The sequence below is a fragment of the Mya arenaria genome, chromosome 14, assembly GCF_026914265.1.
Source record: "Mya arenaria isolate MELC-2E11 chromosome 14, ASM2691426v1".
Taxonomy (NCBI): domain Eukaryota; kingdom Metazoa; phylum Mollusca; class Bivalvia; order Myida; family Myidae; genus Mya; species Mya arenaria.
This window is the reverse complement of record NC_069135.1, coordinates 2,970,082-2,993,375: the sequence shown is the minus strand read 5'-3', so window position 1 is coordinate 2,993,375 and position 23,294 is coordinate 2,970,082. Positions and strand designations below refer to the sequence as shown.

The window sequence follows — 23,294 nt, the reverse complement described above, 5'->3', positions numbered from 1 at the left end:
AATAAAGGTCAGGGTAAAGGCCAGACCATTATAGTAATGTGCAGTTTAACATGCAATGTTATATTATTACTGCTTGCAGTGGACATATAACATGTGTTTTCCACCTACCAATGTTTTGCCATGATGGGAGTTTACAGATTAGTGTATAACAGATATTTCTGAAAAACATATGCAATTTGCATTACCTACATTATCTTTTAAATACTTACAACTTTAATAGTTTATCATTTGGGTGTACCGAATACCCCAGAATGCTGCCTGGACATAGAAATGGCAAATGTTTTCTTTGAAAAGAGGCCATAACTCTGTCAAACATTGGTGGATTGTTACCAAGGAAGATTTGAACTTAAAACAAGTGTATATATCATTTTTTAAGACACTTTACCTGTCCTAAGATATCTTCCAGACACCAAGTTTTGGTGAATTCTAAGTTGAAAGAGGGCCATAATTCCGTAAAACAAGAGGCCCATGAGAGCCTTTGCTCTTCTGGCAATGGGATGTCCCTACGGTAGCTATGGTTTTAAAACAGCTACATGTAGAGCAATTATACATTTGTATGAAGTTTCAGTAAATTTCATCCAATACTTTTCAACTAATGTTGCAGACATGTGAGAAACAAACAGTAATGAGTTGATAACTCTTTCATTAGATAAGATATAGTAAAAGTTATTGAACACTGCATTTCCACTCATATTTAACCAAAGATTGTTAAAATCCATTGAGTAATTTAGAACTAAGGCTTCTGACAAGGAAAAGTAACAAAGGACAATAACACTGTCATTAGCTGAAATATCGTAATGGTTCTTGAACACTTCACCTCCTCCCATCATGCTTTCATATTGTATGAAGTTTTAAATTAAATTACATCCAGTAGTTTTCAAGTTAAGTTTCGGGCAAGGAAAAGTAACGAAGGGCAATAACTCTGAAATTAGTTGAAGTAGAGTTATGGAGCCTTACACTGCACTTTCTCTCATTATGTTCTACCATTTTATGAAGTTTTATTGAATTCCATCCAGTAGTTATGACGTTATGCTCTGGACAAGGAAAACCAACCACAGGGTGACTCCAATAAACCCATTCAAATTTTGTTTGTTGGGGGCATAATAATAGTTGATACTCTATGAAGTAAATGATTTCCCTCCAAGCAAAACAGTGCCAGGTGAGGTGAAAATGGTCACAATGATGAGTACCTCCTTTAATACGGTTCCCTCCACTATACTTGTAAGCTGTGCGTGGCAACATAACACATGATAGGCATGACAGTAAAATAGCAATGACATGATACAAACAATGGTTATTTTTTTGTTCTATTAGTTTCAATAAGATAGCATACATGCAAAATAATGATCAATGATTATTAACCTAAATCCAAATATTTCATTAAATATCTTTTCAGTGCTTTATTAATAGATTCATAATGTTAAATGAGGCATTTTAATACGACAACAGTAATGAATTTAATTTGTTTACTACATATTCTGGTACATAAAATTTTACATGTACTACCTAAAATATACTTATGTACCCGTATGTTTTGTGTTTTAATATTTAATATACATGTACAAACACATTTTTAAGTGTACTTGCAAAGAAAACTTGTTGCTGACAGTGGATTAATTCCCATTAATATCTATATGTACATGTTTCTTGGTTAACCTCAAACTATGTTAAGGTCAAAGGTGATTATAAGTGTCACCTTGAGACTGTTGATGTAGGACTGCGAGTGAACCACCTTCAGGTCATTTTCTGAAGCCTCCTCTGGCTTGACGGTTGTATCATCTCGAACCATCTTGCCCTCTGTAACAATGATATACTACATGTACATGTGTAGTGTGTTATTTACATGGTTTTAGCTCTACACACAATAAAATCCAAATATGTTTAGTAAACTTGTAAACCAAAATGTCACACATTCATAATTATTGTTCAAACCTTTAAGATACTGATAAACACGCCCCCATTTTCCAGCATCAAAGGGATGAAGCTTCTCCAAGCCCAGAAATCCGATGTTGTACTCCGGCCTGTAAACTATCGGCCACTGTGTTTCCTTGATATCCAAGTATAGGTTGCATCTGTCTACTCTACAAAATGTAAAACTCATAATGCTGTTAATCAAACAATCAATGACCTCAAACTAGTCATGAAAATTCTTATGCTTGATTACTCAATTTTTTTGCTCAGATCTGCATTGCTCAAAGTTCTTTCCAGTGATTTATTCGTATGACTTTGTGCGAGTGTAAATGCCATATAAATATTGTCTTGACTTAGTAATAATAAATATTGAATCATTCACGATTTATATATTGGTTCTGCTTGTATTTCTTCGTGACATGGCCGACATTTTACACAATTGTGTACCATGAACCTTGAAGTCATGCATGTTATTAAAACAATTATACATTGTAGATAATTATATGATATTATTATTGGTTGTAAAAAATAGCTAGTGACGTTTTTGGGAATTTTTTTGGCGACTCTACGCAGTGTTAAGGGAACATAATAAATGCCGATATTTTAAAAAGTTTCCATAACGCACATTATTGTGGCTATTCTTGAGATAAGCTACTTTCATGCAAAACATAATGTTTAAAAGTTTATTAAATATTTTCTCAGAAGTGGATCTGAAAAACAGCAATTTACTGTAGGCATCATAATCAATTAAAATTTTTATTCCACAAAAATAATTTTTAGCGTAGATTGTTATCAAGTGTCCACAGAGTAAGCTTCTCCAAGAAGCGCCCCGTTTGTTATTCTTCAGTGGACCAAAAATCCACGGAACACAGACAGATGATAAATTCATTTTTATGTTTGCCATTGCCATAGCGAAAATCTGAAAATCCACGACAGGAAAAGGAAAGTGGGTCCAACTCGTTGAGTGTACTGTAAGTCCTTACTGATTACTGCTAGTCTTCAAAGCCTTGACAGCCATTTTTAACAATGGCTTGTTATTTCTCCTATCCTTTTTTTCCTGCTCCAGTATCAGTTAATAATAGTAAGATGTATCAAATCTTTTTGCTATCAAAAATTTATTTAGCCTATATTTAAAACTTAGGACAGTATCAGTATAATTACCACACACAATTTCTTCAGGTTGCGAAAATGTCCTCTTTTTAAAAAAAAGAAGATGTGTAGATCTGTTGTCATTGAAGCCAATGAAGAAGAAAGTCTCATAAGACAGAACTACTGTTATGTCCGGGCTAGCTATGTTATAATATAGTGGTTGATGGTACATTTCCGAACAGGGCACAAATCCCGAACCCCGGCAAAAACACGGGTTTGTTTACCATGATCAATTTTTCGATGATCTAGATAAATTGCGAAGTTTCATCTTGTTTTGTTAAGTATTTTTCTATAAAAATGCCATTCAATGTTTATACAGTTAAAGATCAAAATGTAGCACATGGCGTGAATGACGTCAGGGTGCACGTGCATCTTGAAGTTTTACAGTTATATTGACCTACATTCAAGATATCTATAAATAGAAACCACCCTTTACATTTGAATTGCATGTTTTGAAAAACATCCGAAACAATAAATAACTTCACAGCTAAGAGCATACTTATTAATTACATGGACCTATAAACCATGGATTGGCAACTGCCCAATATCGGTGAAACGATAAGAAATAATAATTTACCCACAATCCTTAGCGCGCGCTCAGCAAATATCGGAAAATTCCACCGAATCTCCGATCGGTGATTAACATTTAACGGCGATCTTCGGTTATTTCCGCCAGCTCTGTTGATAATTATTTTTAACACCGATCGACATGTCGCATGTAATATGTTTGTAGTTTGTCGTTATTATATTTTCTCTAATTATCGAAGTATTAATCAGGACCTAATATGTTCCTGATTAAATTTATATTTAGTTTTAATTAATGTTTTCCTATATGTATATATTCGGCCGATGTCGGACGTCTCCAAAACGACCACACGGTAAGATCTTGGAATAAAATCGCGCTGCACACGTGAGTTTGAGTAAATAGCATTAACACAGACAAGAGTTGCCAATCCATGGTTTGTAGGTCCGTGTTAATTATAATAATATGACCATGTATTTTCGCTTTGCAAGTGTTCGGTATTTGTAAGATAAAGAACTTCAACGAACACGTTATCGTATATATTACCAAACCCTACCAGAATTCGTGACATTTTTATGTCACGCTGTTATTTCACTTGTATGCATTGTACAGACAAAATAACTAAATCCTCAGGTAAATGAAGTAAAATGTAGTTCACAACCACATTTTCAAAACCAAAAAACGCATTATATATAGTTAATTTATCATTTTAATAAATCTGATTATAAGCATTCCTTAACTAGGTTATAGTTGTGTTCAAATTTAATCACGTGACACCATTATTTTCAGAAAATACCCATGTGACCTACATTTGACCTCAAAAATGTAGTGTTTATTTTACTGTTATTTTTTTCTGTTTTGTATAATTAGTAAATAACTAATAACAAATTTGGAATAAATCAATTGTTTTTACTTATCAAAAGGTATTTTCAGCCTTACTGCAATTGTGTTGTGATCTGGGAACCAGTCACGTTATTCATTTATGATAACCAGTCTAATAGAAGCTGATGTAGGGAACCAGCTAGCAGGAAACAGAGACTTTGACTGACCACGACTGAGACCTGACGGACTTATTACTTCTGACGATCATCTTATATCCATCATCATCTGATACGTAGATTCGACGCTAGTGCTCATCTTTATCAGGTATATTTGTATGGATATTAGTTGTTATGTCGGGATCACAATAATTGGATTCAACTAAATGAACAATGTGAACCGATACTATAAATAGAATCCATCGACGTCATTATGGTCATGTGATTGCATTGCATCATCACACTCAATTGATTCTGGTTGACTTTACTATGGGGGTTACGCCATAACTTTAATGTGTTGTAAACATCAAAAAAATATATATCAACATTAAAGTTATGGAAGTCAGAACTAGGTATTCGTGCCCTCCATAGCATAAAGTTAAGGGTGATTTACCATAAAATGAACGATTTATGACATCAAATGGATGAGATCGTGGATTTGTACTTCAACAGAAGTTTTCACATTAACCAAAGATGTTTCATACTGGGCAGTTGCCTAATTCCGGATCAATTTTGAAGTTTTCTTAAAATATTGTCATAATTACTGATCATTAGTGCATAAAATTTTAATAGACAAATGTTGGGTCCTATATCAACCAAACTGGAAAAAGAATAAAAGAAAAAAACAATTAATTATAATATAATATTCAGTACGAAATAAGGGCATAAACGACGACAAAAAACCTGCATTCAGTGCCTAAATATTCGGATTTTTTCAAAGAACAAAGTAAACATTATCAAGTCAATATACAAATATTTAAATGCTGCTTAAATGAACATCATGTATTAAATGTTTAACCTGTATATAAATTTTATACTTCTCTGAAGTATTTGTATGTGTATTTCGGCGTATCCGAACTACTAATTTGTCCGAATTTGCAAAATTTTGAAAGTACGAATCTGCTTCATTTCTGCTTCGTTTTCATATCAAATGCTGCACAACACAAAACAATGACATCGTCAATTTATTTACTTTATATGTAATTGGCATTGTATTTCGTGATTGAAGATAAGTCATAAACATTGTATCGTAGGTCTAGTGTTTAAAGATAACCCTGTCAAACCTCAATATAAAAGCTCGCGCTGTGTGACGTCATCCCCTATGTGACTAAATATTGACATTTAGGAAAGCGAAAGTATAGAGGTATTTATTTTGGGGTTATACTCGAATAGCTGCACCTTTGTCTTGTTTCTGTTGCTATGGAGGTCAGTTGCGTAGACTGTGATCATTCTATATTGATCACGGTCGCCGAAATGCATTTTAAACGATTTCCGAATATTTAGGCAAATCCGGAATTAGGCAACTGCCCAGTACGCAATTTTAACTTACTACGACAAACACTGTCCAAGATAATTGTGAAAAAAACAACACAAAAAGTGTTCGGATTAGTGACCTTAGCCAGTATAGAGGCAAATGTCAAATATTCAAGATTGATTTGATAGGGTAGGGTCAAAATCCAATATAAGCATACCTTTATTGATTACTAACCAAATGAAACCTACTTTACTTACATTTCATCCTTAGATACATCCTTAATTGGTTCATTTTCAGCCATTTTTGAAAGGCAGCAGACAACAGTTTTGAAATGACTATAATTTGGGCGACTCATTAGCCTGGGTAACATGCCCTTACCACTTCATTATCGGGGTTACCTGCCCTTACCATTTCATTATCGGGCCGTACTCTTGTGCAGAGTACGCTGGGAACCATATAGCTACAAAATCTACATACTGCAGTCCAAGTTTTCCGAACAGTAGGTCCCATAATGACAGTTGCCCACCGATTCTAAAAAATACAAATAAAGTATATCGTGCTTACGTCAATGAACCTATATGTGCTGATTATGCTAGAGGTGTTTTAAAAATGTGTTTAAAGGGTACCATTATTGACCCTAATTTCATATGTAACGAAGAGGCAATGAAACCAGCTGCTGGACAACTTATTATTGTTGACACTTTGAAATTCACAAATAAGTTGGATAGGCGTTGTAATCACAGTATAAATGGATTAACGATGGTGTTAAGAAACTGCCAATATATATAAGGTTAGACATTGGGTAAAAATTGTAACAAACCGGTAAAACATTACCACCAATTAAGCGATTTTGGAACTGAATGGAACATAATCGAAAGTGATAGATATTTCCTTTTTCTTTACATTCGAGACGAGACTGTTTGCAAACCTACATTGTAGATGTATACAGCATGGTAATACCAAAAAGACTGAAACAAGAACGTATACGTATTTGAACCTATACCCAAACGTGTCCGTCCGTCTTTGATGATATAAAATCTTTAAAATCGAAAACATTGCGCCGGCGAAATATTATAATGGCATAAACAGTTCTGTCGACGGTATTGCGGCTGCATCCGAAGCAACGTAAAACTTGAAACAAGTACAAAACTAGGCAAGCAGACGGCTTTCGCAATACTCTTTTATATTATACAATTCATTATGATTAGCGTTTCAGTTAAATGGGTTTATTCACCCAATCGATCTTTATCCATCATTGACTGTAATTATGGGAACAAAACAATCAATTGAAGATTTTAATAATTTGTTGTCAGTTTATGGAGAGGGAGAAAAATGTTTTTGTCAATAGACACTACATTTGGCTGTTGGAAATTTTACCTAACTCTGGTTGTGTACAAACTTTTCTTGTTTAAAAGTGAGCCATTACCATTCCATTGGCCTTTATGCATGAGCAAAAATACCAAACGTTTCATGTACGAGTTTTGACTATTCTACAAGACAAATGTCCTAACTTGGCCTAAAGAGGTAAACTTTGTGGCAGACTGTGAACTTGCATTGACAAAAGCTGTGCATATAAAGTTAATTAACACTTCCGTTTTCCACTGCTGGAACTACGTGAAATGAGATGTGCGTGACTGGTTGTGAGAAAGAAACACTATCTGCAAACACGGACTTATATTTACAAAACTTAAGATACGTTAATAAGGGAAGAATCTTTGGAAACATTTGATCTCGCCTTTCGAAGAATTAAGAACTTGGTGCACTGCATTTAATAATTACTTTGAAACCCATTTAAAACCAGAAATTGTCACACATTCAGGTACATGGTTGTAAGAAGAAGCTGGTCCTATTGTATGCCAAAAATCAGGTGTTACCACAAATATTTCTGAAAGCTTCAATCATACAATTAAGAGGGTGTATAACCACAAAAACTACCAGTTGACAATATGATTCAAAGTTTATTCTACCTACAGAACGGCATATACTGCAATGTTCTGAGAGGTCGTGCTGACTTGGGAAATTATTCTCTTAAAAAACGATATGAACATTTCGGAATTTCACTCGATGAACTTATTTTTCCTAACAAAGTGGTAAATCCAGATGAAATTTTAACACATGACTATTTGCAAGAAAACGTAAATAAACAGTCTGAAACAGAAACCATTGATGAACAAAAAATAACGATGAACACGAAATCAGTCAGAGTACCAAGGTGAAGCAAAGAGATTTCGTTCACAAAAGGATTTGGTAGATAAAGTAAAAAGTGAATTTGTATGGCATGTTCCAGAAATAAATGCATACATGTACATTATTCGCGGTGTTTTGTTGGAGATTCAATATATACTATAATGTAAAATTGTTTCCAACTAAGGTGTGAAAATGTCCATCGACTGGTACATGCTATCATATTAAAGCTGCTAAAAAGAGTATTGGAATAGACGTAACAAAACCTAAGGAAGAACGCAAATTCATAAGCCTAATAAGCATTTGGGACAAAAATGCCAAAAAAAGCAAGTGACTATGAAACGGCTGTTCCAGCGCCGGATCCCAATTTAGCCAAAGAAACAGACGACACTGAAATCAACGGAATTTCATTTGACTCTCTAGTAAAAAGTAAACGGACAGCGGTCGAGATGAATGAAAAAGAAAAATCAATCTCCAATGAGAAAATAAAGCTAGAACATGAAAGAAACAAAAATACCTCAGTGGAATGACCTGATATTACTTCTGAAACGAAACATGTCATGATGAAACCATTGTCCCACAAATACCGCCTAGATATAAAGCAATTACCTAAAATTAATAAGTCTCCAATAAAAGGCCAAATACTAATTGATTCGGAAAATACTCGGAACAGTAAACTGTGAAATTAACAGTCTCCACCATGGTTGCCGCGAATGACTTAACACGAAAAAGATCTGTCGTAAATGAGTGGTTCAATGATAAACACGTGAACGCTGTTTCTGACATTGAGAAAACAATTTCCGCAAAAATGGTCTGCAGGGTACAACTTCAACACTATTTGAATTGTAACTCGTATGCCTGAAAATGAAAAAAAGTTTGGACTCTGACGGTCTCGTATATGTACCCATTTTGGATGGCTTCAGTGTTAACCACTGCACCACGGAAACTTCCCTATCTTTTATGATTAATAATGACTATACTTTTTTATATTCATTCGGTCTTGATTGTTTGAAATGTTTGTCTTTGCACAGTAGATTGCTCTGAAATTATAAAACACAATTTTTAAAAGTTTTGAGTAGGGAACAATCACACATGCTTTTTTCAATTCACATGCGTTATGTACCTCTATGTATCTAACCTTGTTGGAAACATAAATTTGGTACCGTCATTCCTAGTTTTCGAAAGCAATTGTATTTAAACTCGTGGTCATATGAAACTATTGATCTATTTCAGTCAGTCTATTTTTTATGCCCCCCTTCGAAGAAGAGGGGTATATTGCTTTGCACAGGCATGTCGGTCGGTCGGTCGGTCGGTCCGTCGGTAGACCAAAGCTTGTCCGAGTGATAACTCAACAATCCCTGGACGTATGGTCATCAAACTTCACATGAAGGTTGGGCCTGACCAGTAGATGACCCCTATTGATTTTGGGGGTTATCGGGTCAAAGGTCAAGGTCACAGTGACCTCGACAATGCCTGCACCCATGGCCCTCAAACTTGACTTGGAGGTTGGGCCTGATCAGTAGCTGACCCCTATTGTTTTTTGGGCTCAATGAGTCAAAGGTCAAGCTCACAGTGACCTTTAATGGTAAAAGGTTGTTCATGTGATAACTCAACAATGCCTGCACCCATGGCCCTCAAACTTGACTTGGAGGTTGGGCCTGACCAGTAGATGACCCCTATTGTTTTGGGGGGTCATTGGGCCAAAGGTCAAGGTCACAGTGACCTTGAATGGTAAAAGGTTGTCCGATTGATAACTCAACAATGCCTGCACTCATGGCCCTTAAACTTGACTTGGAGAATTGGCCTGACCAGGAGATGACCCCTATGGTTTTTGGGGGTCATCTGGCCAAAGGTCAAGGTCACAGTGACCTGGAATGGTAAAAGGTTGTCCGAGTGATAACTCGACAATGCCTGCACCCATGGCCCTCAATTGAGCCTGGCCAGAAGATTGTCCCTATTAATTTTAGGGGTCATTGGGCCAAAGGTCAAGGTCACAGTGACCTTGAAAGCAAACTCGACAATTCTTGGACCTATGGTCTTCAAACTTGACATGAAGGTTGGGCCTGCCCAGTAGATGACCCCTATCGACTTTGGGGGTCATCAGGCCAAGGTCAATGTCACAGTAACCTTTAACGGAAAAAAGTTAACAAATCTTCCCCCACTGATTTCTCAACAATGCCTGAACCTATGATCATTAAACTTGACATGGACAGTAGATCACCCTTATTGATTTTAGGATTCATAGAGCCAAAGGTCAATGTCACAATGATTTTGAATGGTATAAGGTTGTCCGAGTGATAACTCAACAATGCCTGAACCCATGGCCTTCAAACTTGACTTGGAGTTGCATCTGACTTGTAGATGACCCCTTATGATTTAAGGGGCCCTCAAACTTGATATTTAGGTTTCTGGTGACCAGCTGATGATTTTGAGTTCATAGAGTCAAAGGTCATGACGGTCATAACACACTTTATCCTCACACTTTAATGGTCATAATCTTAAAACAGCAACAAATCAGCTGTCATTTCGGTCCATGCATATTTCATTCAATTGTCCATATAATCCTGACAACATGGCGCTCAGGGGGGCATAATGTTTGGCAAACATCTCTTGTTTCACCAAGGCTTAATTGTTGACAATGATAAGTTGATACAAAATGTAATTCTGTAATTCCCTAGAATTTCTATCTGTCTGTTAAGAATACTTGAAGAAACAGATTGAGACACGAGCGATTCAGGTGTGGTACCCAGCTCATTTGCGAAGAGACCTTTTGGTTCTTTAACGTGCTTGGTGTAAAGTACCGAGCCACGGGATACATCATAATTTGCTGGGTTAACCAGTAACGAGTACACTAATTTCATAGTGGTGCCCTTTAAATGCCGAGCGCTACTGGTACTAAATTTAAATGTTTTTCGGTTTGACGTGGTCGGGGTTTGAACCCACGACCTTCAGCACTCGGAGCGAACACTCTACTACTCAGCTGTCGGTGCGTTATCAGGTAACTCTATCTTGTCTGTTCTGCTTTCTGTTAAAATTCAGCAATAACCAACTGACCACTTTGGAAAATATTTTGGGGTAATTTTGGATTAAATAAAAAAACAACAACACATAATGTTCGTATTTAAATGAACTCCGATTGATGTGTCATGGTACAAAACATGAGTTTAGTCCATTTTGACCTAAGAAAACATAATTATCATCAAAACGCTACACGGGCTGAACAGAAAACTGTTGTCTGCTACTATCACGTGACACGTAGGTGTGTTTACACTCTTACTGTTTACTTCCGTGTTGTTGAGTTAAAATCTGTAAAATGTCTCATCAAACCGGCATTTCAGGTAACTAACCTTTTTATATACAAATTGTTTTTCAGAAATATGATGGCATTACTTTACAGAATATAAATTACAAAGATATGAATTTTATTTTCTATGAGTTTGAAATTTTTGTTGTTGTTTTTGACATGTCAAGTTATTTGTAGAAGTGGGTGGGGCAAACCATTTATATATCTCTGCTGAGGCGTTGAACATTTTTTTATACCTTTCTTTTATAGAAATAAAGTTTAATGTAAGCATTAATCACCCTGATAGCTCGGTGGTAGTGAGTCTCCTTTTTTGGTCGAAATTGCGTTGCCAAACCACACCAGCCTGACATTTGTATCACTCACTGACAAAGCCCGAACCATCATTTATAGGAACATTTAAAATGATCATATTGATTTTAATCCACAAGAATGCACATTTTGGGAACTTCATTAACATTTGCATATTGCATTTTGTTCCCTAAATGCCACAAGTCGACTGATTCATACCAATGTAAAATAAATTCTCCAACTGTAACTCAACAAATAAAAACACAAAGTTACACAATAATTATTTTTAGCCAATACCTTTTTCTTATTACAGTTAAGTCTTTCATGAAATACTAATTTAGTTCGACTTCAGTCAACAAGGCATCGCCTTTTTAGCACTATCTAGACGGTGCCCATTATCTTTCCGCTCAATATACTTTGTGCTGGTATCTGTCATTCTTGGCTAGGAAAACAACAAGTTAGACATGGACGTGTAGAGTCGCCAAATCAAAAATAATCATAGACTCTGAAGCAGCTGTTTTATGGACAAACTGATGTTTAAAAAATGGCTAGATGGAGGATTGATTCATGTTTATATGTAGGACGGATCGTAATTCCCTTCTTACTGGCTCTTGCCCTTGCCCTCAAGTCTCAGGTTTAATACACCCTGTACACATAGGAAATGTGCTAAAAGTATGCCATTCTAATAGTAGACTACATCACAAGTATGTTTGTCAATACTTTGACATCATCATGAATATCATGTTCATTTTTATAAAGCTTTGCTACACTTGACCATTTGATGCCTTTACAGGTATCTGTATTGCTGAAGTGAGTCCCAGCATACGTGTACATGTAGATCCTTAACCATTCTGGTCTCACAACCTGCAGTTTTAACCAGCCAAACTAACTTCTAATGGTGCATGTTCATCGAAATCCCCAAAGTTGTAAATTGATTGAAGTTGACTTGTGGAAAACAACGCTTCATCCTGGGAACAAAAGGCAATTTAGTTAGATATTTGTTTCTGTAAATCTGTATTAATATTGACATACATGTGTTAATGCTTTTAGCTTCTGATGAATTGAAGGACTTCCTTTCACATTCAAGAGATGGCGGATTCAGACTGATAAAGATTGCCATTAAAGATGGTAAGGCTTTATAAATGAGTAAATTCATTGAGCAATGAATTGAGAAGCATTTACTCATGTCAGTGAGTTCTTCTATTTATTCTAGCAATCCATATAAAATGAAACTATAAGTTTAGAATAAAAACCAGCATTAATAATGTTTGCTCTGATTCTATTTTATGACATTCAAACAATATTACTATATATTTCAAGTTTACCATAGTTCTTCTAATGGTCATGTTATTCTGGTTGCTTCTTTTCATTTTAGAGAAATTAGAGCTAGCAAACAGTGAAAAGGCTAGAGGAACTTGGGAAGAAGATATCCTTTTATTGGCGGCACAGATTCTTTATAATTGGTTGACAATATGTTAAAATATACATATTTGTAGTGTCAGTTTAATTTCAATTCAAGTTTGAAATTTTCACTTTAATTAGTGTTCTACAAATCATTTGATATATTAGAATGGTTAATTGAAAAAACCCCAGTAAGTTATATTCTAATGAACTTACCATTTGGACAAATGGGATGAGCTTATTGAAAAAAAAAGAAGATTTCTCACTGTTTCTCTTACTTTAGCCCATTTAAGGAATGAATTGCGGGGTTGATGTCATTATCAGGGTATGAACGCAATTGGGATGGTCAAAGTGTGTGGACTCCACGCATACTTTGACCATCCCAATTGCATTCATATCCCCGATAATGACATCAACCCCGCAATTCATTACTTTTATTTACACCAATAGTTCATTTTTTCATTCAATAATTGTTAAAAAAATACTTCATTTCATTTAAGAAAACCTCCTAGTAATCCCTTCTTACCCATTCTGAAACATTTGTTCAAATGACGTCACAATAACGCAGGAAAAGATCAACACTTGAAATCACTTTAAAATGTAAAATTGAAACACATATGGCAATAATACATTTAAAATATAATAAATAAACACTTTCTAAAATGTTGATTTATATTTTACGGGATCTTCTGACACAATACAAACAATAACAAGATCAATAGTTTTCATGTATCGTTATATTGTTATGCGATGAATTGCGATCTGAACATATCCGAAGATGTTGCATTCATCGATTGATAAACGCAATTGCCAAAAGGCAGTTCATTTAAGGAATGGAAGTTGAGGTGTAAGTATTTCTTTGTGAAAAAACAAACAAACAAGAAATGGAATGAAAACTCAATGATGTAATACATTATTTGGCTTGAATGTGACACTAGTTTTTCCAACTCAATATTTTTTCAGTAGAACATTGGAATATATTTTACCTTATAAACACTAACAGTAGATTACACAATTGGCTTTATTGCTTTTAATGGCAATCATTGAAATATATAGCAATCTTACACTGCAACAACAATAATCCTCTATTTCTTTTTACCCAATTTTACGTATAGAAGTGACTGATTATAATCACTTAAGTCAGTCATTTATAATCATGCTTTGACAGTTTGTTTTTAAAGTACTAAAACTATCTGATTTTTTTCATCAATATTCACTTCAATCATGTTTAACTTTATAGATAGTCAATTTAAGTGTAGATTGATGAAAGAATCATTATTTCCTTTACTATTTGAACATTTTAATGACCTTGTGTTGCGCCAGCTGGAGGAGAAGCAGCCATGCTATATCTTATACAGACTAGACTCCAAGAACAACCAGGGATATCTGTGGATATTTATAGCTTGGTCTCCAGATTTTTCTCCTGTAAGTTTTCTTTTTGTTTGAGAGATAATCTTCTTGTAGTTTATGCTGGCTTTGTCTCTTTCAATTTTATATATACCTTGTTATGTATCTGATGATCTTGATGATATTTTTTAAGTCATACAAGTATATTCAAAATACATGTATTACTAGTTAGCATTTTCTTTACTTTGAAAGATAAATTTATTTATGAATATCTTTAAGCATTTGTTTGAATGTTTCTAGGTAAAAGAGAAGATGATATATGCGGCCACAAGATCCACTATGAAGACAGAGTTTGGCACGGGAATAATCCAGGAAGAAATGTTTGGAACTACAGAGGTAGAAACACAATGATAGCTGTAAAGAGATAGGAACACAATGATAGCAGTACACATAACTGAAATGTAAAACCCCTGATTAACATCTGATTAAAACCTGTTGTCATATTTAAGTCTTTTTTGCATTCCCAAGTTGTTATATTTTGCATATTCCTGTTTACTTTATTGGCTGAGAACACCGTTCTTCCTTCATGTTTTAGGCTGATGTGAGCCTGGCAGGGTACAAGAAGCACCTGGAGCACCAGTCATCACAGGCCCCACTCACAGCAGCCGAGGAGGAGCTCGAATATATCAAGCACAACGAGGTGGGGTACACATAAAGCACTGTATTTTCATAACAGTCTAGATCGCAGTAGGAATGGAAACTGAAAACCATTAAGAGAGTTATGAGAACTAGAATCTGTACCTTATTTTTGGTCAATGTCAAATCTGCAAAAAAAGATTTGGAGCACTTTCTAGTTGTACAAGCAAATACATCATCATTAAATGAGATAATTCAGTTATTTTCCTTAAAAATGATTCTGGTTTTAAGATGAGTCATGATACCATTTTTGTAAAGGATGTGGTCATAGTTTTATTTATTTCAAGTTATCCATTTTTCCTCAATTAACCCAGACTGTATTGGTTGCACTGCTTGTGTCATATTTATGATCGGTTGAAAAAAGTCCAATACTACCTGAAAACATTACCGGTATATGACATTTCTGCTTGTAGTTTAAAATCCCTCAAATTGTGGAACCATCCAACTATAAGAAATGGATGTAAAAGGACACATCTATTAATGGGTTCATGTATTTTGCATTGTGGTAAGGTCAGTAACTGCCTGTGCTACATGTGTTGTACAACCTGTTTGTGCCTTTTTTAGACACGGACAGATATTCACATAGACACGAAGCATCAGACAATGAAGGGTCTGGCATTCCCCATTTCGGACGAGGCTGCACACAAAATAGTCGACTTTCACCAGGACAAGATCTCCTATGTGCAACTGGTAGGATATCTGTTCAGGATTGTTTGCGGTATTTCAGTTCTCTTATGAATTTTATTTTTTAATTCTTTATCTATAAAATATCACCATATTGATCATCATAGTTGACTTGATAGCTCGACAATGTGGTTTGTAAGTCATAGATATTCTTTGCCTTAATCCTCAGGTTTCTTAGTAATTCTAACAAATGAATGTATGATTGTGGAAACAAGGATGCTTATTTCATGAGTACTGAAATATTCTGTAAATGGTATTATGGAAATAGAAAGAAAACGTTGACGTAAAGCCCATGCGAGACAAGTTCTGGCTGGAACATTAGCATTACTTTTCCTTTTTTTACTAAATCATTGCTGAATGTTGTGCAATGAAGGTGCAAACCACTGTCATGTTTAATTTTGTTGTCATATAACTGAAATGATGCAATTTGAACTGGATGCAACCCTTGTAGTACATCTCTACATTCTGAGCTCCTCGGCTATTTTTATTGAAAACAACATTGAATGTATTTGGATGGTTTACATACTCAAAATGCCATACGTTTAAGTCCGCTGCAAGTAGATCGCGTAGTAATTTTATTTAGCAGTTAAACTTTATGACTTAACTCTTGGGAATCTTAATTATAATTGCAATAAAACACTTCACTGGCAATCAATTTAAACTTAGATCAATAAACTCTAAAAGACCTCATTTAATTAACGATATAATTGAAAAAATTATGAACTACTACAACTGATGTACCGGCATACATCCGAGGTTGTTTTCGATAAAAATGGCCGAGGAGTTCCGAATGCATTCTCAGTTGTCTGAAAGACAATGATTTCCATGATCATTTCTTTGATAAATACATGCATAACCCTACATTGCAGAAGTTGGACCTGTCTGGTGAGAGTATTGAGTTGTCAGACAGTGGCAATGTCTCCACAGCCCAGCTCCCTGGCAAGATCCCCACGGACGGAGCTCGATACCATCTCTTTACATTCAAACACACACACGAGGGAGACTTCCTTAACTCTAAAGGTTGATTGCAATGAGCCAATTTCTAATTTATATTTGTAAAGTGTGAGGTTAAGAAATCCCAAACCAGTTTAAAATGAACTCCTGTTTCTCTGATCATTTGAAGGCAATTTCCCTAACATTTATTGTAGAAAATATAGGTGGTTATTTGGTCTGAAATGAGTTGTTTCTTTAGTTTAAACAGTATATATTTTACAAAGATTGTGAAGAAAGTTATGATACCTTATAACAAGTCACTCCTGTTGGCACGATGTTGTGCAAGAGTGTGGTCTTGTGTTGTGAGGTTATCCGATGTGCTCGGAGAAAACCCACTTGTCTGGCTTGGTGACCACAAACCAAACACACATGTGCCCAGGCCGGGAATCGAACCTGGGTCGTATTGGTTAGAAGCGAGTGCGCTCACCACTGTGCTTACTGGACAACCGGTTGTTTCTTTGTTGTATCCCTCTTATTAAGCTTCTGTAAGGCCTAAGTTGTGTGCATATAAAAAAAGAGTCTTCATTAAATATTTGGCTACTGGACTTTTGCTGGACTCTTTTTTTTTCCTGATTTCTCTTAGGGAAATGAGTTTATTGTAGTTTTTAGCTCTACTGGCCAAAGGCCAGAAGAGCTTATGTGATGGTAATGTGTACGTAGTATGTGCATCCATGCGTCCGTGCGTCTGTAAACAATTGCTTGTGAACACGATACAGTCTTTAATTTTGATTGTATCTCGATGAAACTTGTACAGTATCTAGATATCCATTAGAGCTTGGATTCTTTCGAAAACCAGCCAGATCCGCCCATGCATGCCTAGATTATGGCCCTTGATAGTATAAAAAAAATGGTATTGTGTACACAATTGCTTGTGAACATGATACAGTCTTTAGTTTTGATTGTATCTCGATGAAACTTGTACAGTATCTAGATATCCATTAGTGCTTGATTCCTTTCGAAAACCAGCCAGAACCGCCCATGCATGCCTAGATTATGGCCCTTGATAGTATAAAAAAATGCTATTGTGTAAACAATTGCTTGTGAACACGATACAGTCTTCAGTTTTGATTGTATCTCGATGAAACTTGTACAGTATTTAGATATCCATTAGAACTTGGTTCCTTTTGAAAACCAGCCAGATCTGCCCATGCATGCCTGGATTATGGGTCTTGAAAGTATAAAAAATGCTATTATAAGCCAAGTCTATTTTTAGCCAAGTCTACATGAGCAAAGTCTATTTTTAGCCAAGTTTACATGTAAAGTCACAATTGCTTGTGAAGGTTTCTTCAAATTCAAATTATGCCCCTGGGGTCGTTACTGCGCCCCCCCCCCCCCCCCCCCCCCCCCCACGGAGATTGTCCTGCAAGGGACCAGTGGGGCAAATGCAAACGACCTCGGCGACGTTGGCGGAGGCCCAGGGAAGAGTTCTCTTTTCTTTGTAAGGGACGGACTCCACCCCCCCCCCCCACCCTTTAAATTGGGAAATGTTAAAAACCTTTTTGTCTGAAACCACTATGCAAAACTGGCACTGCCCTGGGTGTCACAATTTTCCTAGAGACTTATTTAAGAAGTATTTTCAAAATCTTCTTGTTTCAAACCACAAGGTTCACACCTTTGATATTAATTGTGGAGCATCATATAATGCAATTGAAAACATTTGAAATAATGCCCCTTGGGCAAAAGCTGGCCCCACCCCTTTTGACTTACTTATTAATTTTTAAAGCTACAGTAATGAACTTTTGACCATGTAAACAGTTTTGCAAACAAGCATTAATGTTGTCCTCGGATGTCCTTTACTTTGACCTTTGACCAACTTTTTATTTTTAAAGCTACAGAAATGAAATTTTGACTGACGAGTACAGTTTTGAAAGCAAATATTTTTTAACCTAAGATTACCTCATATTAAAATAGTTCATGCAACTAATCTGTTTACAACACTTCCTGTCCTCAGATGTTGAATGTGCAGCGTTTTCAGCTAACCCAAACACTGAAAGTGAACTATATATTTGTTGCCTATTACTCAAACGTACATACTCTGGATTGAAAATGACCACAAGAGCCATGCCAGTAGAGCATAGGCCCTTTTGGGCCTCTTGTTTATAAAAGCACTAATAATTGTCTGCAGTCTTAATGTTATTTTGGAAATGACTTTGTTAAAATTCTGTCCCAGCGAGGTGCTTTCTTTCATTTGATTTTGACTTCAGAGTAGGCTAAAATTAAACAAGTAAAGTGATATTATACTATTTGACAGTCAAATGCCTATTTTAATCACTGATAAATCTCTGTAAACCTTCACAAAACATTCATTAAAAGTTGTTCATACACATGTTCAAATGTAGATTGTTCAATAAATGTCACTAATCACTGTTTAATCCTTACATTCTATTGTACATCTATGTTTACAGTGTTTATATACTCCATGCCTGGATACAAGTGCCCAATCAAGGAACGGATGCTCTACTCCAGCTGTAAAGGCCCATTTGTTTCCCAGCTTGAACAACAGCTTCAGCTTCCCCTAGAGAAAAAGGTACGGTAAATCATCATAGGAACGAATCCACCATTTGCAATCATGCATGTCATTTAAGGAACAAATGCACCATTTTTTGTTATTGACCTCATCACATGAGTAAATACACCATGAACCTCATCATAAAACAAATACATTTAAACACCATTAATCAGGAGTCATTGGGGCATAGATAAAAAACATTTCTGATATGACATTGTTCTGCATGTTTCTCTTTGTTTGAGTGATCATTCACCGAAATTGGAAAAGTCAGTGAAAATGTATAAATACATCAATAGCTATTACATTATATATAGGCGAGATGGGGAATGCTGCAGCTATTAGGATTTAACAGGAGAAATATATGACTTATAAAGTCATTGAAGTAGTAGTTAGTAGGGTTGGCATGACTCAAGATTTGAATTTAAAGGCCAATTAAATGTATTGAATGCCACTTCCGACATACATTGATTTTTCTGTTTTAGTTGGAAATAGACGATGCAGAAGAGTTGACTGAGGAATTTTTGTATGATGAGCTCCACCCAAAGAAAAACATTGCCACCATGAAATTTGAAAAGCCAAAGGGTCCCCAAAAACGAGGGCCAAGAAAACTGTTAAAGACCGCTGAATAAGACATTAAGTGCAATTAGTTTTACCTTGTTTATGTTCATTTTGCTCTTTTGATGTTGTTTTTGTTGGCTTCTAGCCATGTGTTATGATTATTCCAAGCCAACCGAACGCAATATGTGGCGAAATCATTTTCCAATTATGTGCAAATTTTGATGATTGATTTCAATGTTGTCGGTATTGAGTTTTATTTTGTATAATTTCACAAAAATGTAAGATGTAAATGAACAATATTTGAAGGGAAAGCTGAGCTACAAATGTTTGAAGAACATTACTGTGGCATCAAGCCAAAAATTACAAGGTCAAATTAGCGGTTTCTAAAATGTTCCAAGTATTTTTGATTGATTAGATTTTGTGATTAGAGAATTAGAAAATTTTAAAGAATATGCTCCGATTGATTTTGAGAATATTGTACAATGTCACTGAAATGCTCTAAGGTTGTTAAATGTAATACACGATATGGTCAGAATTGATATGCATTTATTTTGTCACCAATTTATTTTTGGACAAAATGACTGTATTTCAACCTTTGAATAGAATAATTATTTATTTTTTCCATGCATAATTTTACGCACTGCGACCTATGTTAAAAGCCTTTGTTGTCTGTATATTTTAGTTTCCCTGTTTTATATTGTAATTTATTAATATATAACGGTTATAACCCTTACCCTAACCATATGTGATTTATGGTTAAACTGACTGCTACTGGGTTAAAATTCCACCTCGATTTTGTTTCTTCTAAAAGTAATTGTTCGTCCACTTGAGATGTTGATATTCACTGTGTACAAGTTAATCCAACCCTCACCTTGGTGCTTCATCTTTCCCATATAAATAAGCTGGAACTGTTGTGAAAACCATATCATGATACTCATGTATGCCTTCTCTCATCTTGCTGCACATTTTGGCCCTCTTATCAGAAGCATATGGCTAAGTATGGTTCAGAGCCACTCATTTCAATTATACACTTTGAAAGTGTCACAAAATAAATCCCAAGTGTAAATTTTAATTATAATAAACTTTGTCTAGACTGTTTTGAAACATACATAAAAAGTTCCCCCCAAAAAACAGATTAAAAAAATGCTTGTGTAATAATGTTGCTGACAAGACAGGCCACAATGAGTGGACTGTGTGTACGGAACTTGTATGACCTTCATATACAATTATTCTCATTCTGTTACGTCGGTTACAAATGAATGTGAGCAAACTGATTTGGTCTATATTTCGCGGGCCAAGTGCAGGACAGTTGTAACTTCATATAGCAATAGAAGGCATTTTAAAAGTCTTTCACTAAGCCCTTGATTTGTGGGAAATGACTGATCATTTTCAAAAACACTATCATATTTTTCAATAATGCAGATAGCATACATAAATAATTTTTCCGTTTTAACTTATAAGCTAGTTTATCTCAAGATTAAAGATGTAACAGTATATCTGCAAAGTCATTTATTTACTTATGAAAACTGTCAGATAGATGTTACATTTGTTATCTATAGTATTCACTTTACATTGGCTGAATCAGGGAGCTTATATTCACACTTGTGAACTGTCCGATTCTGTTGTTATATTGGAATGAAATATGAAATAAAAACATAACATATACTTGCTTTATACTTTATTATTTCTACAACAGAAGACATAATCATTAATAATAAATAACACTACGGACATAACTATCAACTTCCACAAAAACATAGCGCCCTGGGCTACACTGCCCATGGGCTTGAACACCCACACACATAAAGCCCTGGGTAAACTACCTAAGGGCTTGGACATGCACAAACACAAAGCCCTTGGCTACACTACCCATGGGCTTTTACACGCACACACATAAAACCCTGGGATTAACTACCAAAGGACTTGGACATGCACACACGTAAAGCCCTGGGTTAAAATACCCAAGGGCCTGGACATGTACACACATATAGCCCTGGGTTAAACTATCCACAGGTTTGGACATGTATACACATATTGCACTTTTAACTTTGTAAAGGAAATACACGTGCATGCTTATGAGAGTTGGATGTTGCATGGTGGTGTAAACAGCAGTACGAGTATGCAGTCTCGTGCCCTTATATGGGCAGACATTAAAGGGTTCTGGTCGGACATACAATGTAGTAGGATTTATAAGATCACTGCACAAAGTATCATGATTTAATAGTGGCATGCGAAGCCTGTTCACGCAAGATTCTACGGATTTATCATTGTACCAAGTATCATTCATATGAGTGACTGATATTGTCTATAAAATGTTTTTATAATAGCAACCAAATAACCTTGTGCATGTAATTTCAACTTCTACCGAACAATGACAGAAAATGGTAATCTCAATCTATAGGTAATTATTATTCACACATTATCTGGAGGATTTTCACTAAATGATATAAGCTTCTTACTGAATGAGATGGTTCAAATGTATTGGTAAATCATTTTTATATTACCTGGTATTCTATTGCAAAAAGTCACTGATCATACAAGATGATGTCATTGGCAGCTTTTCTGAATGATAATGAAGAAGTGTCTCTTATCTCTGGACAGTGTGTCCATGATCATACAAGATGATGTCATTGGCAGCTCTTCTAAATGATAATGAAGTGTCTCTTATCTCTGGTTAGTGTGTCCATGATCATACAAGATGATGTCATTGGCAGCTTTTCTGAATGATAATGAAGTGTCTCTTATCTCTGGACAGTGTGTCCATGATCATACAAGATGGTGTCATTGGCAGCTATTCCAAATGATAATGAAGTGTCTCTTATCTCTGGACAGTGTGTCCATGATCATACAAGATGGTGTCATTGGCAGCTATTCCAAATGATAATGAAGTGTCTCTTATCTCTGGACAGTGTGTCTATGATCATACAACATGGTGTCATTGGCAGCTATTCCAAATGATAATGAAGTGTCTTTTATCTCTGGACAGTGTGTCCATGATCATACAACATGGTGTCATTGGCAGCTATTCCAAATGATAAAGAAGTGTCTCTTATCTCTGGACAGTGTGGCCATGATCATACAACATGGTGTCATTGGCAGCTATTCCAAATGATAAAGAAGTGTCTCTTATCTCTGGACAGTGTGGCCATGATCATACAACATGGTGTCATTGGCAGCTATTCCAAATGATAATGAAGTGTCTCTAATCTCTGGACAGTGTGTCCATGATTATACAACATGGTGTCATTGGCAGCTATTCCAAATGATAAAGAAGTGTCTCTTATCTCTGGTTAGTGTGTCCATGATCATACAAGATGATGTCATTGGCAGCTTTTCTGAATGATAATGAAGTGTCTCTTATCTCTGGACAGTGTGTCCATGATCATACAAGATGGTGTCATTGGCAGCTATTCCAAATGATAATGAAGTGTCTCTTATCTCTGGACAGTGTGTCC

At 35.6% G+C, this 23,294-nt stretch overlaps 2 protein-coding genes across 2 annotated transcripts in view; one reads left to right on the top strand and one right to left on the bottom strand.

Annotated features, from left to right (window-relative positions):
- Window positions 1-6,197, bottom strand: part of LOC128216879 (histone deacetylase 11-like) — a 63,277-nt gene extending 57,080 nt beyond the window's left edge. Inside the window, exons 1-3 of the mRNA XM_052923582.1 lie at window positions 6,133-6,197; window positions 1,933-2,081; window positions 1,697-1,797 (exon numbers count right to left, since the gene is read on the bottom strand). Coding sequence (XP_052779542.1) covers window positions 1,697-1,797; window positions 1,933-2,081; window positions 6,133-6,176 — 294 coding nt within the window. The 5' untranslated portion in view covers window positions 6,177-6,197. The remainder of the gene's footprint in view (window positions 1-1,696; window positions 1,798-1,932; window positions 2,082-6,132) is intronic.
- A 5,104-nt stretch (window positions 6,198-11,301) lies between these two features.
- LOC128216956 (twinfilin-1-like) lies at window positions 11,302-21,504 on the top strand. The gene is made up of 10 exons (XM_052923719.1): window positions 11,302-11,397; window positions 12,702-12,779; window positions 13,027-13,079; window positions 14,352-14,477; window positions 14,700-14,795; window positions 14,995-15,099; window positions 15,660-15,785; window positions 16,649-16,799; window positions 19,178-19,299; window positions 19,764-21,504. The coding sequence occupies exons 1-10, from the start codon at window positions 11,373-11,375 to the stop codon at window positions 19,908-19,910; spliced, it is 1,029 nt and encodes a 342-aa protein (XP_052779679.1). The 5' UTR covers window positions 11,302-11,372; the 3' UTR covers window positions 19,911-21,504.
- The last annotated feature ends 1,790 nt before the right edge of the window (window positions 21,505-23,294 follow it).

Excerpts from the sequence above, each read along its gene's own strand:
- LOC128216956 (XM_052923719.1), top strand. The coding sequence starts at position 11,373 with ATGTCTCATCAAACCGGCATTTCAG. Across the intron at positions 14,796-14,994 it reads AAATGTTTGGAACTACAGAG|GCTGATGTGAGCCTGGCAGG; the intron begins GTAGAAACACAA and ends TTCATGTTTTAG. Across the intron at positions 16,800-19,177 it reads AGACTTCCTTAACTCTAAAG|TGTTTATATACTCCATGCCT; the intron begins GTTGATTGCAAT and ends CTATGTTTACAG.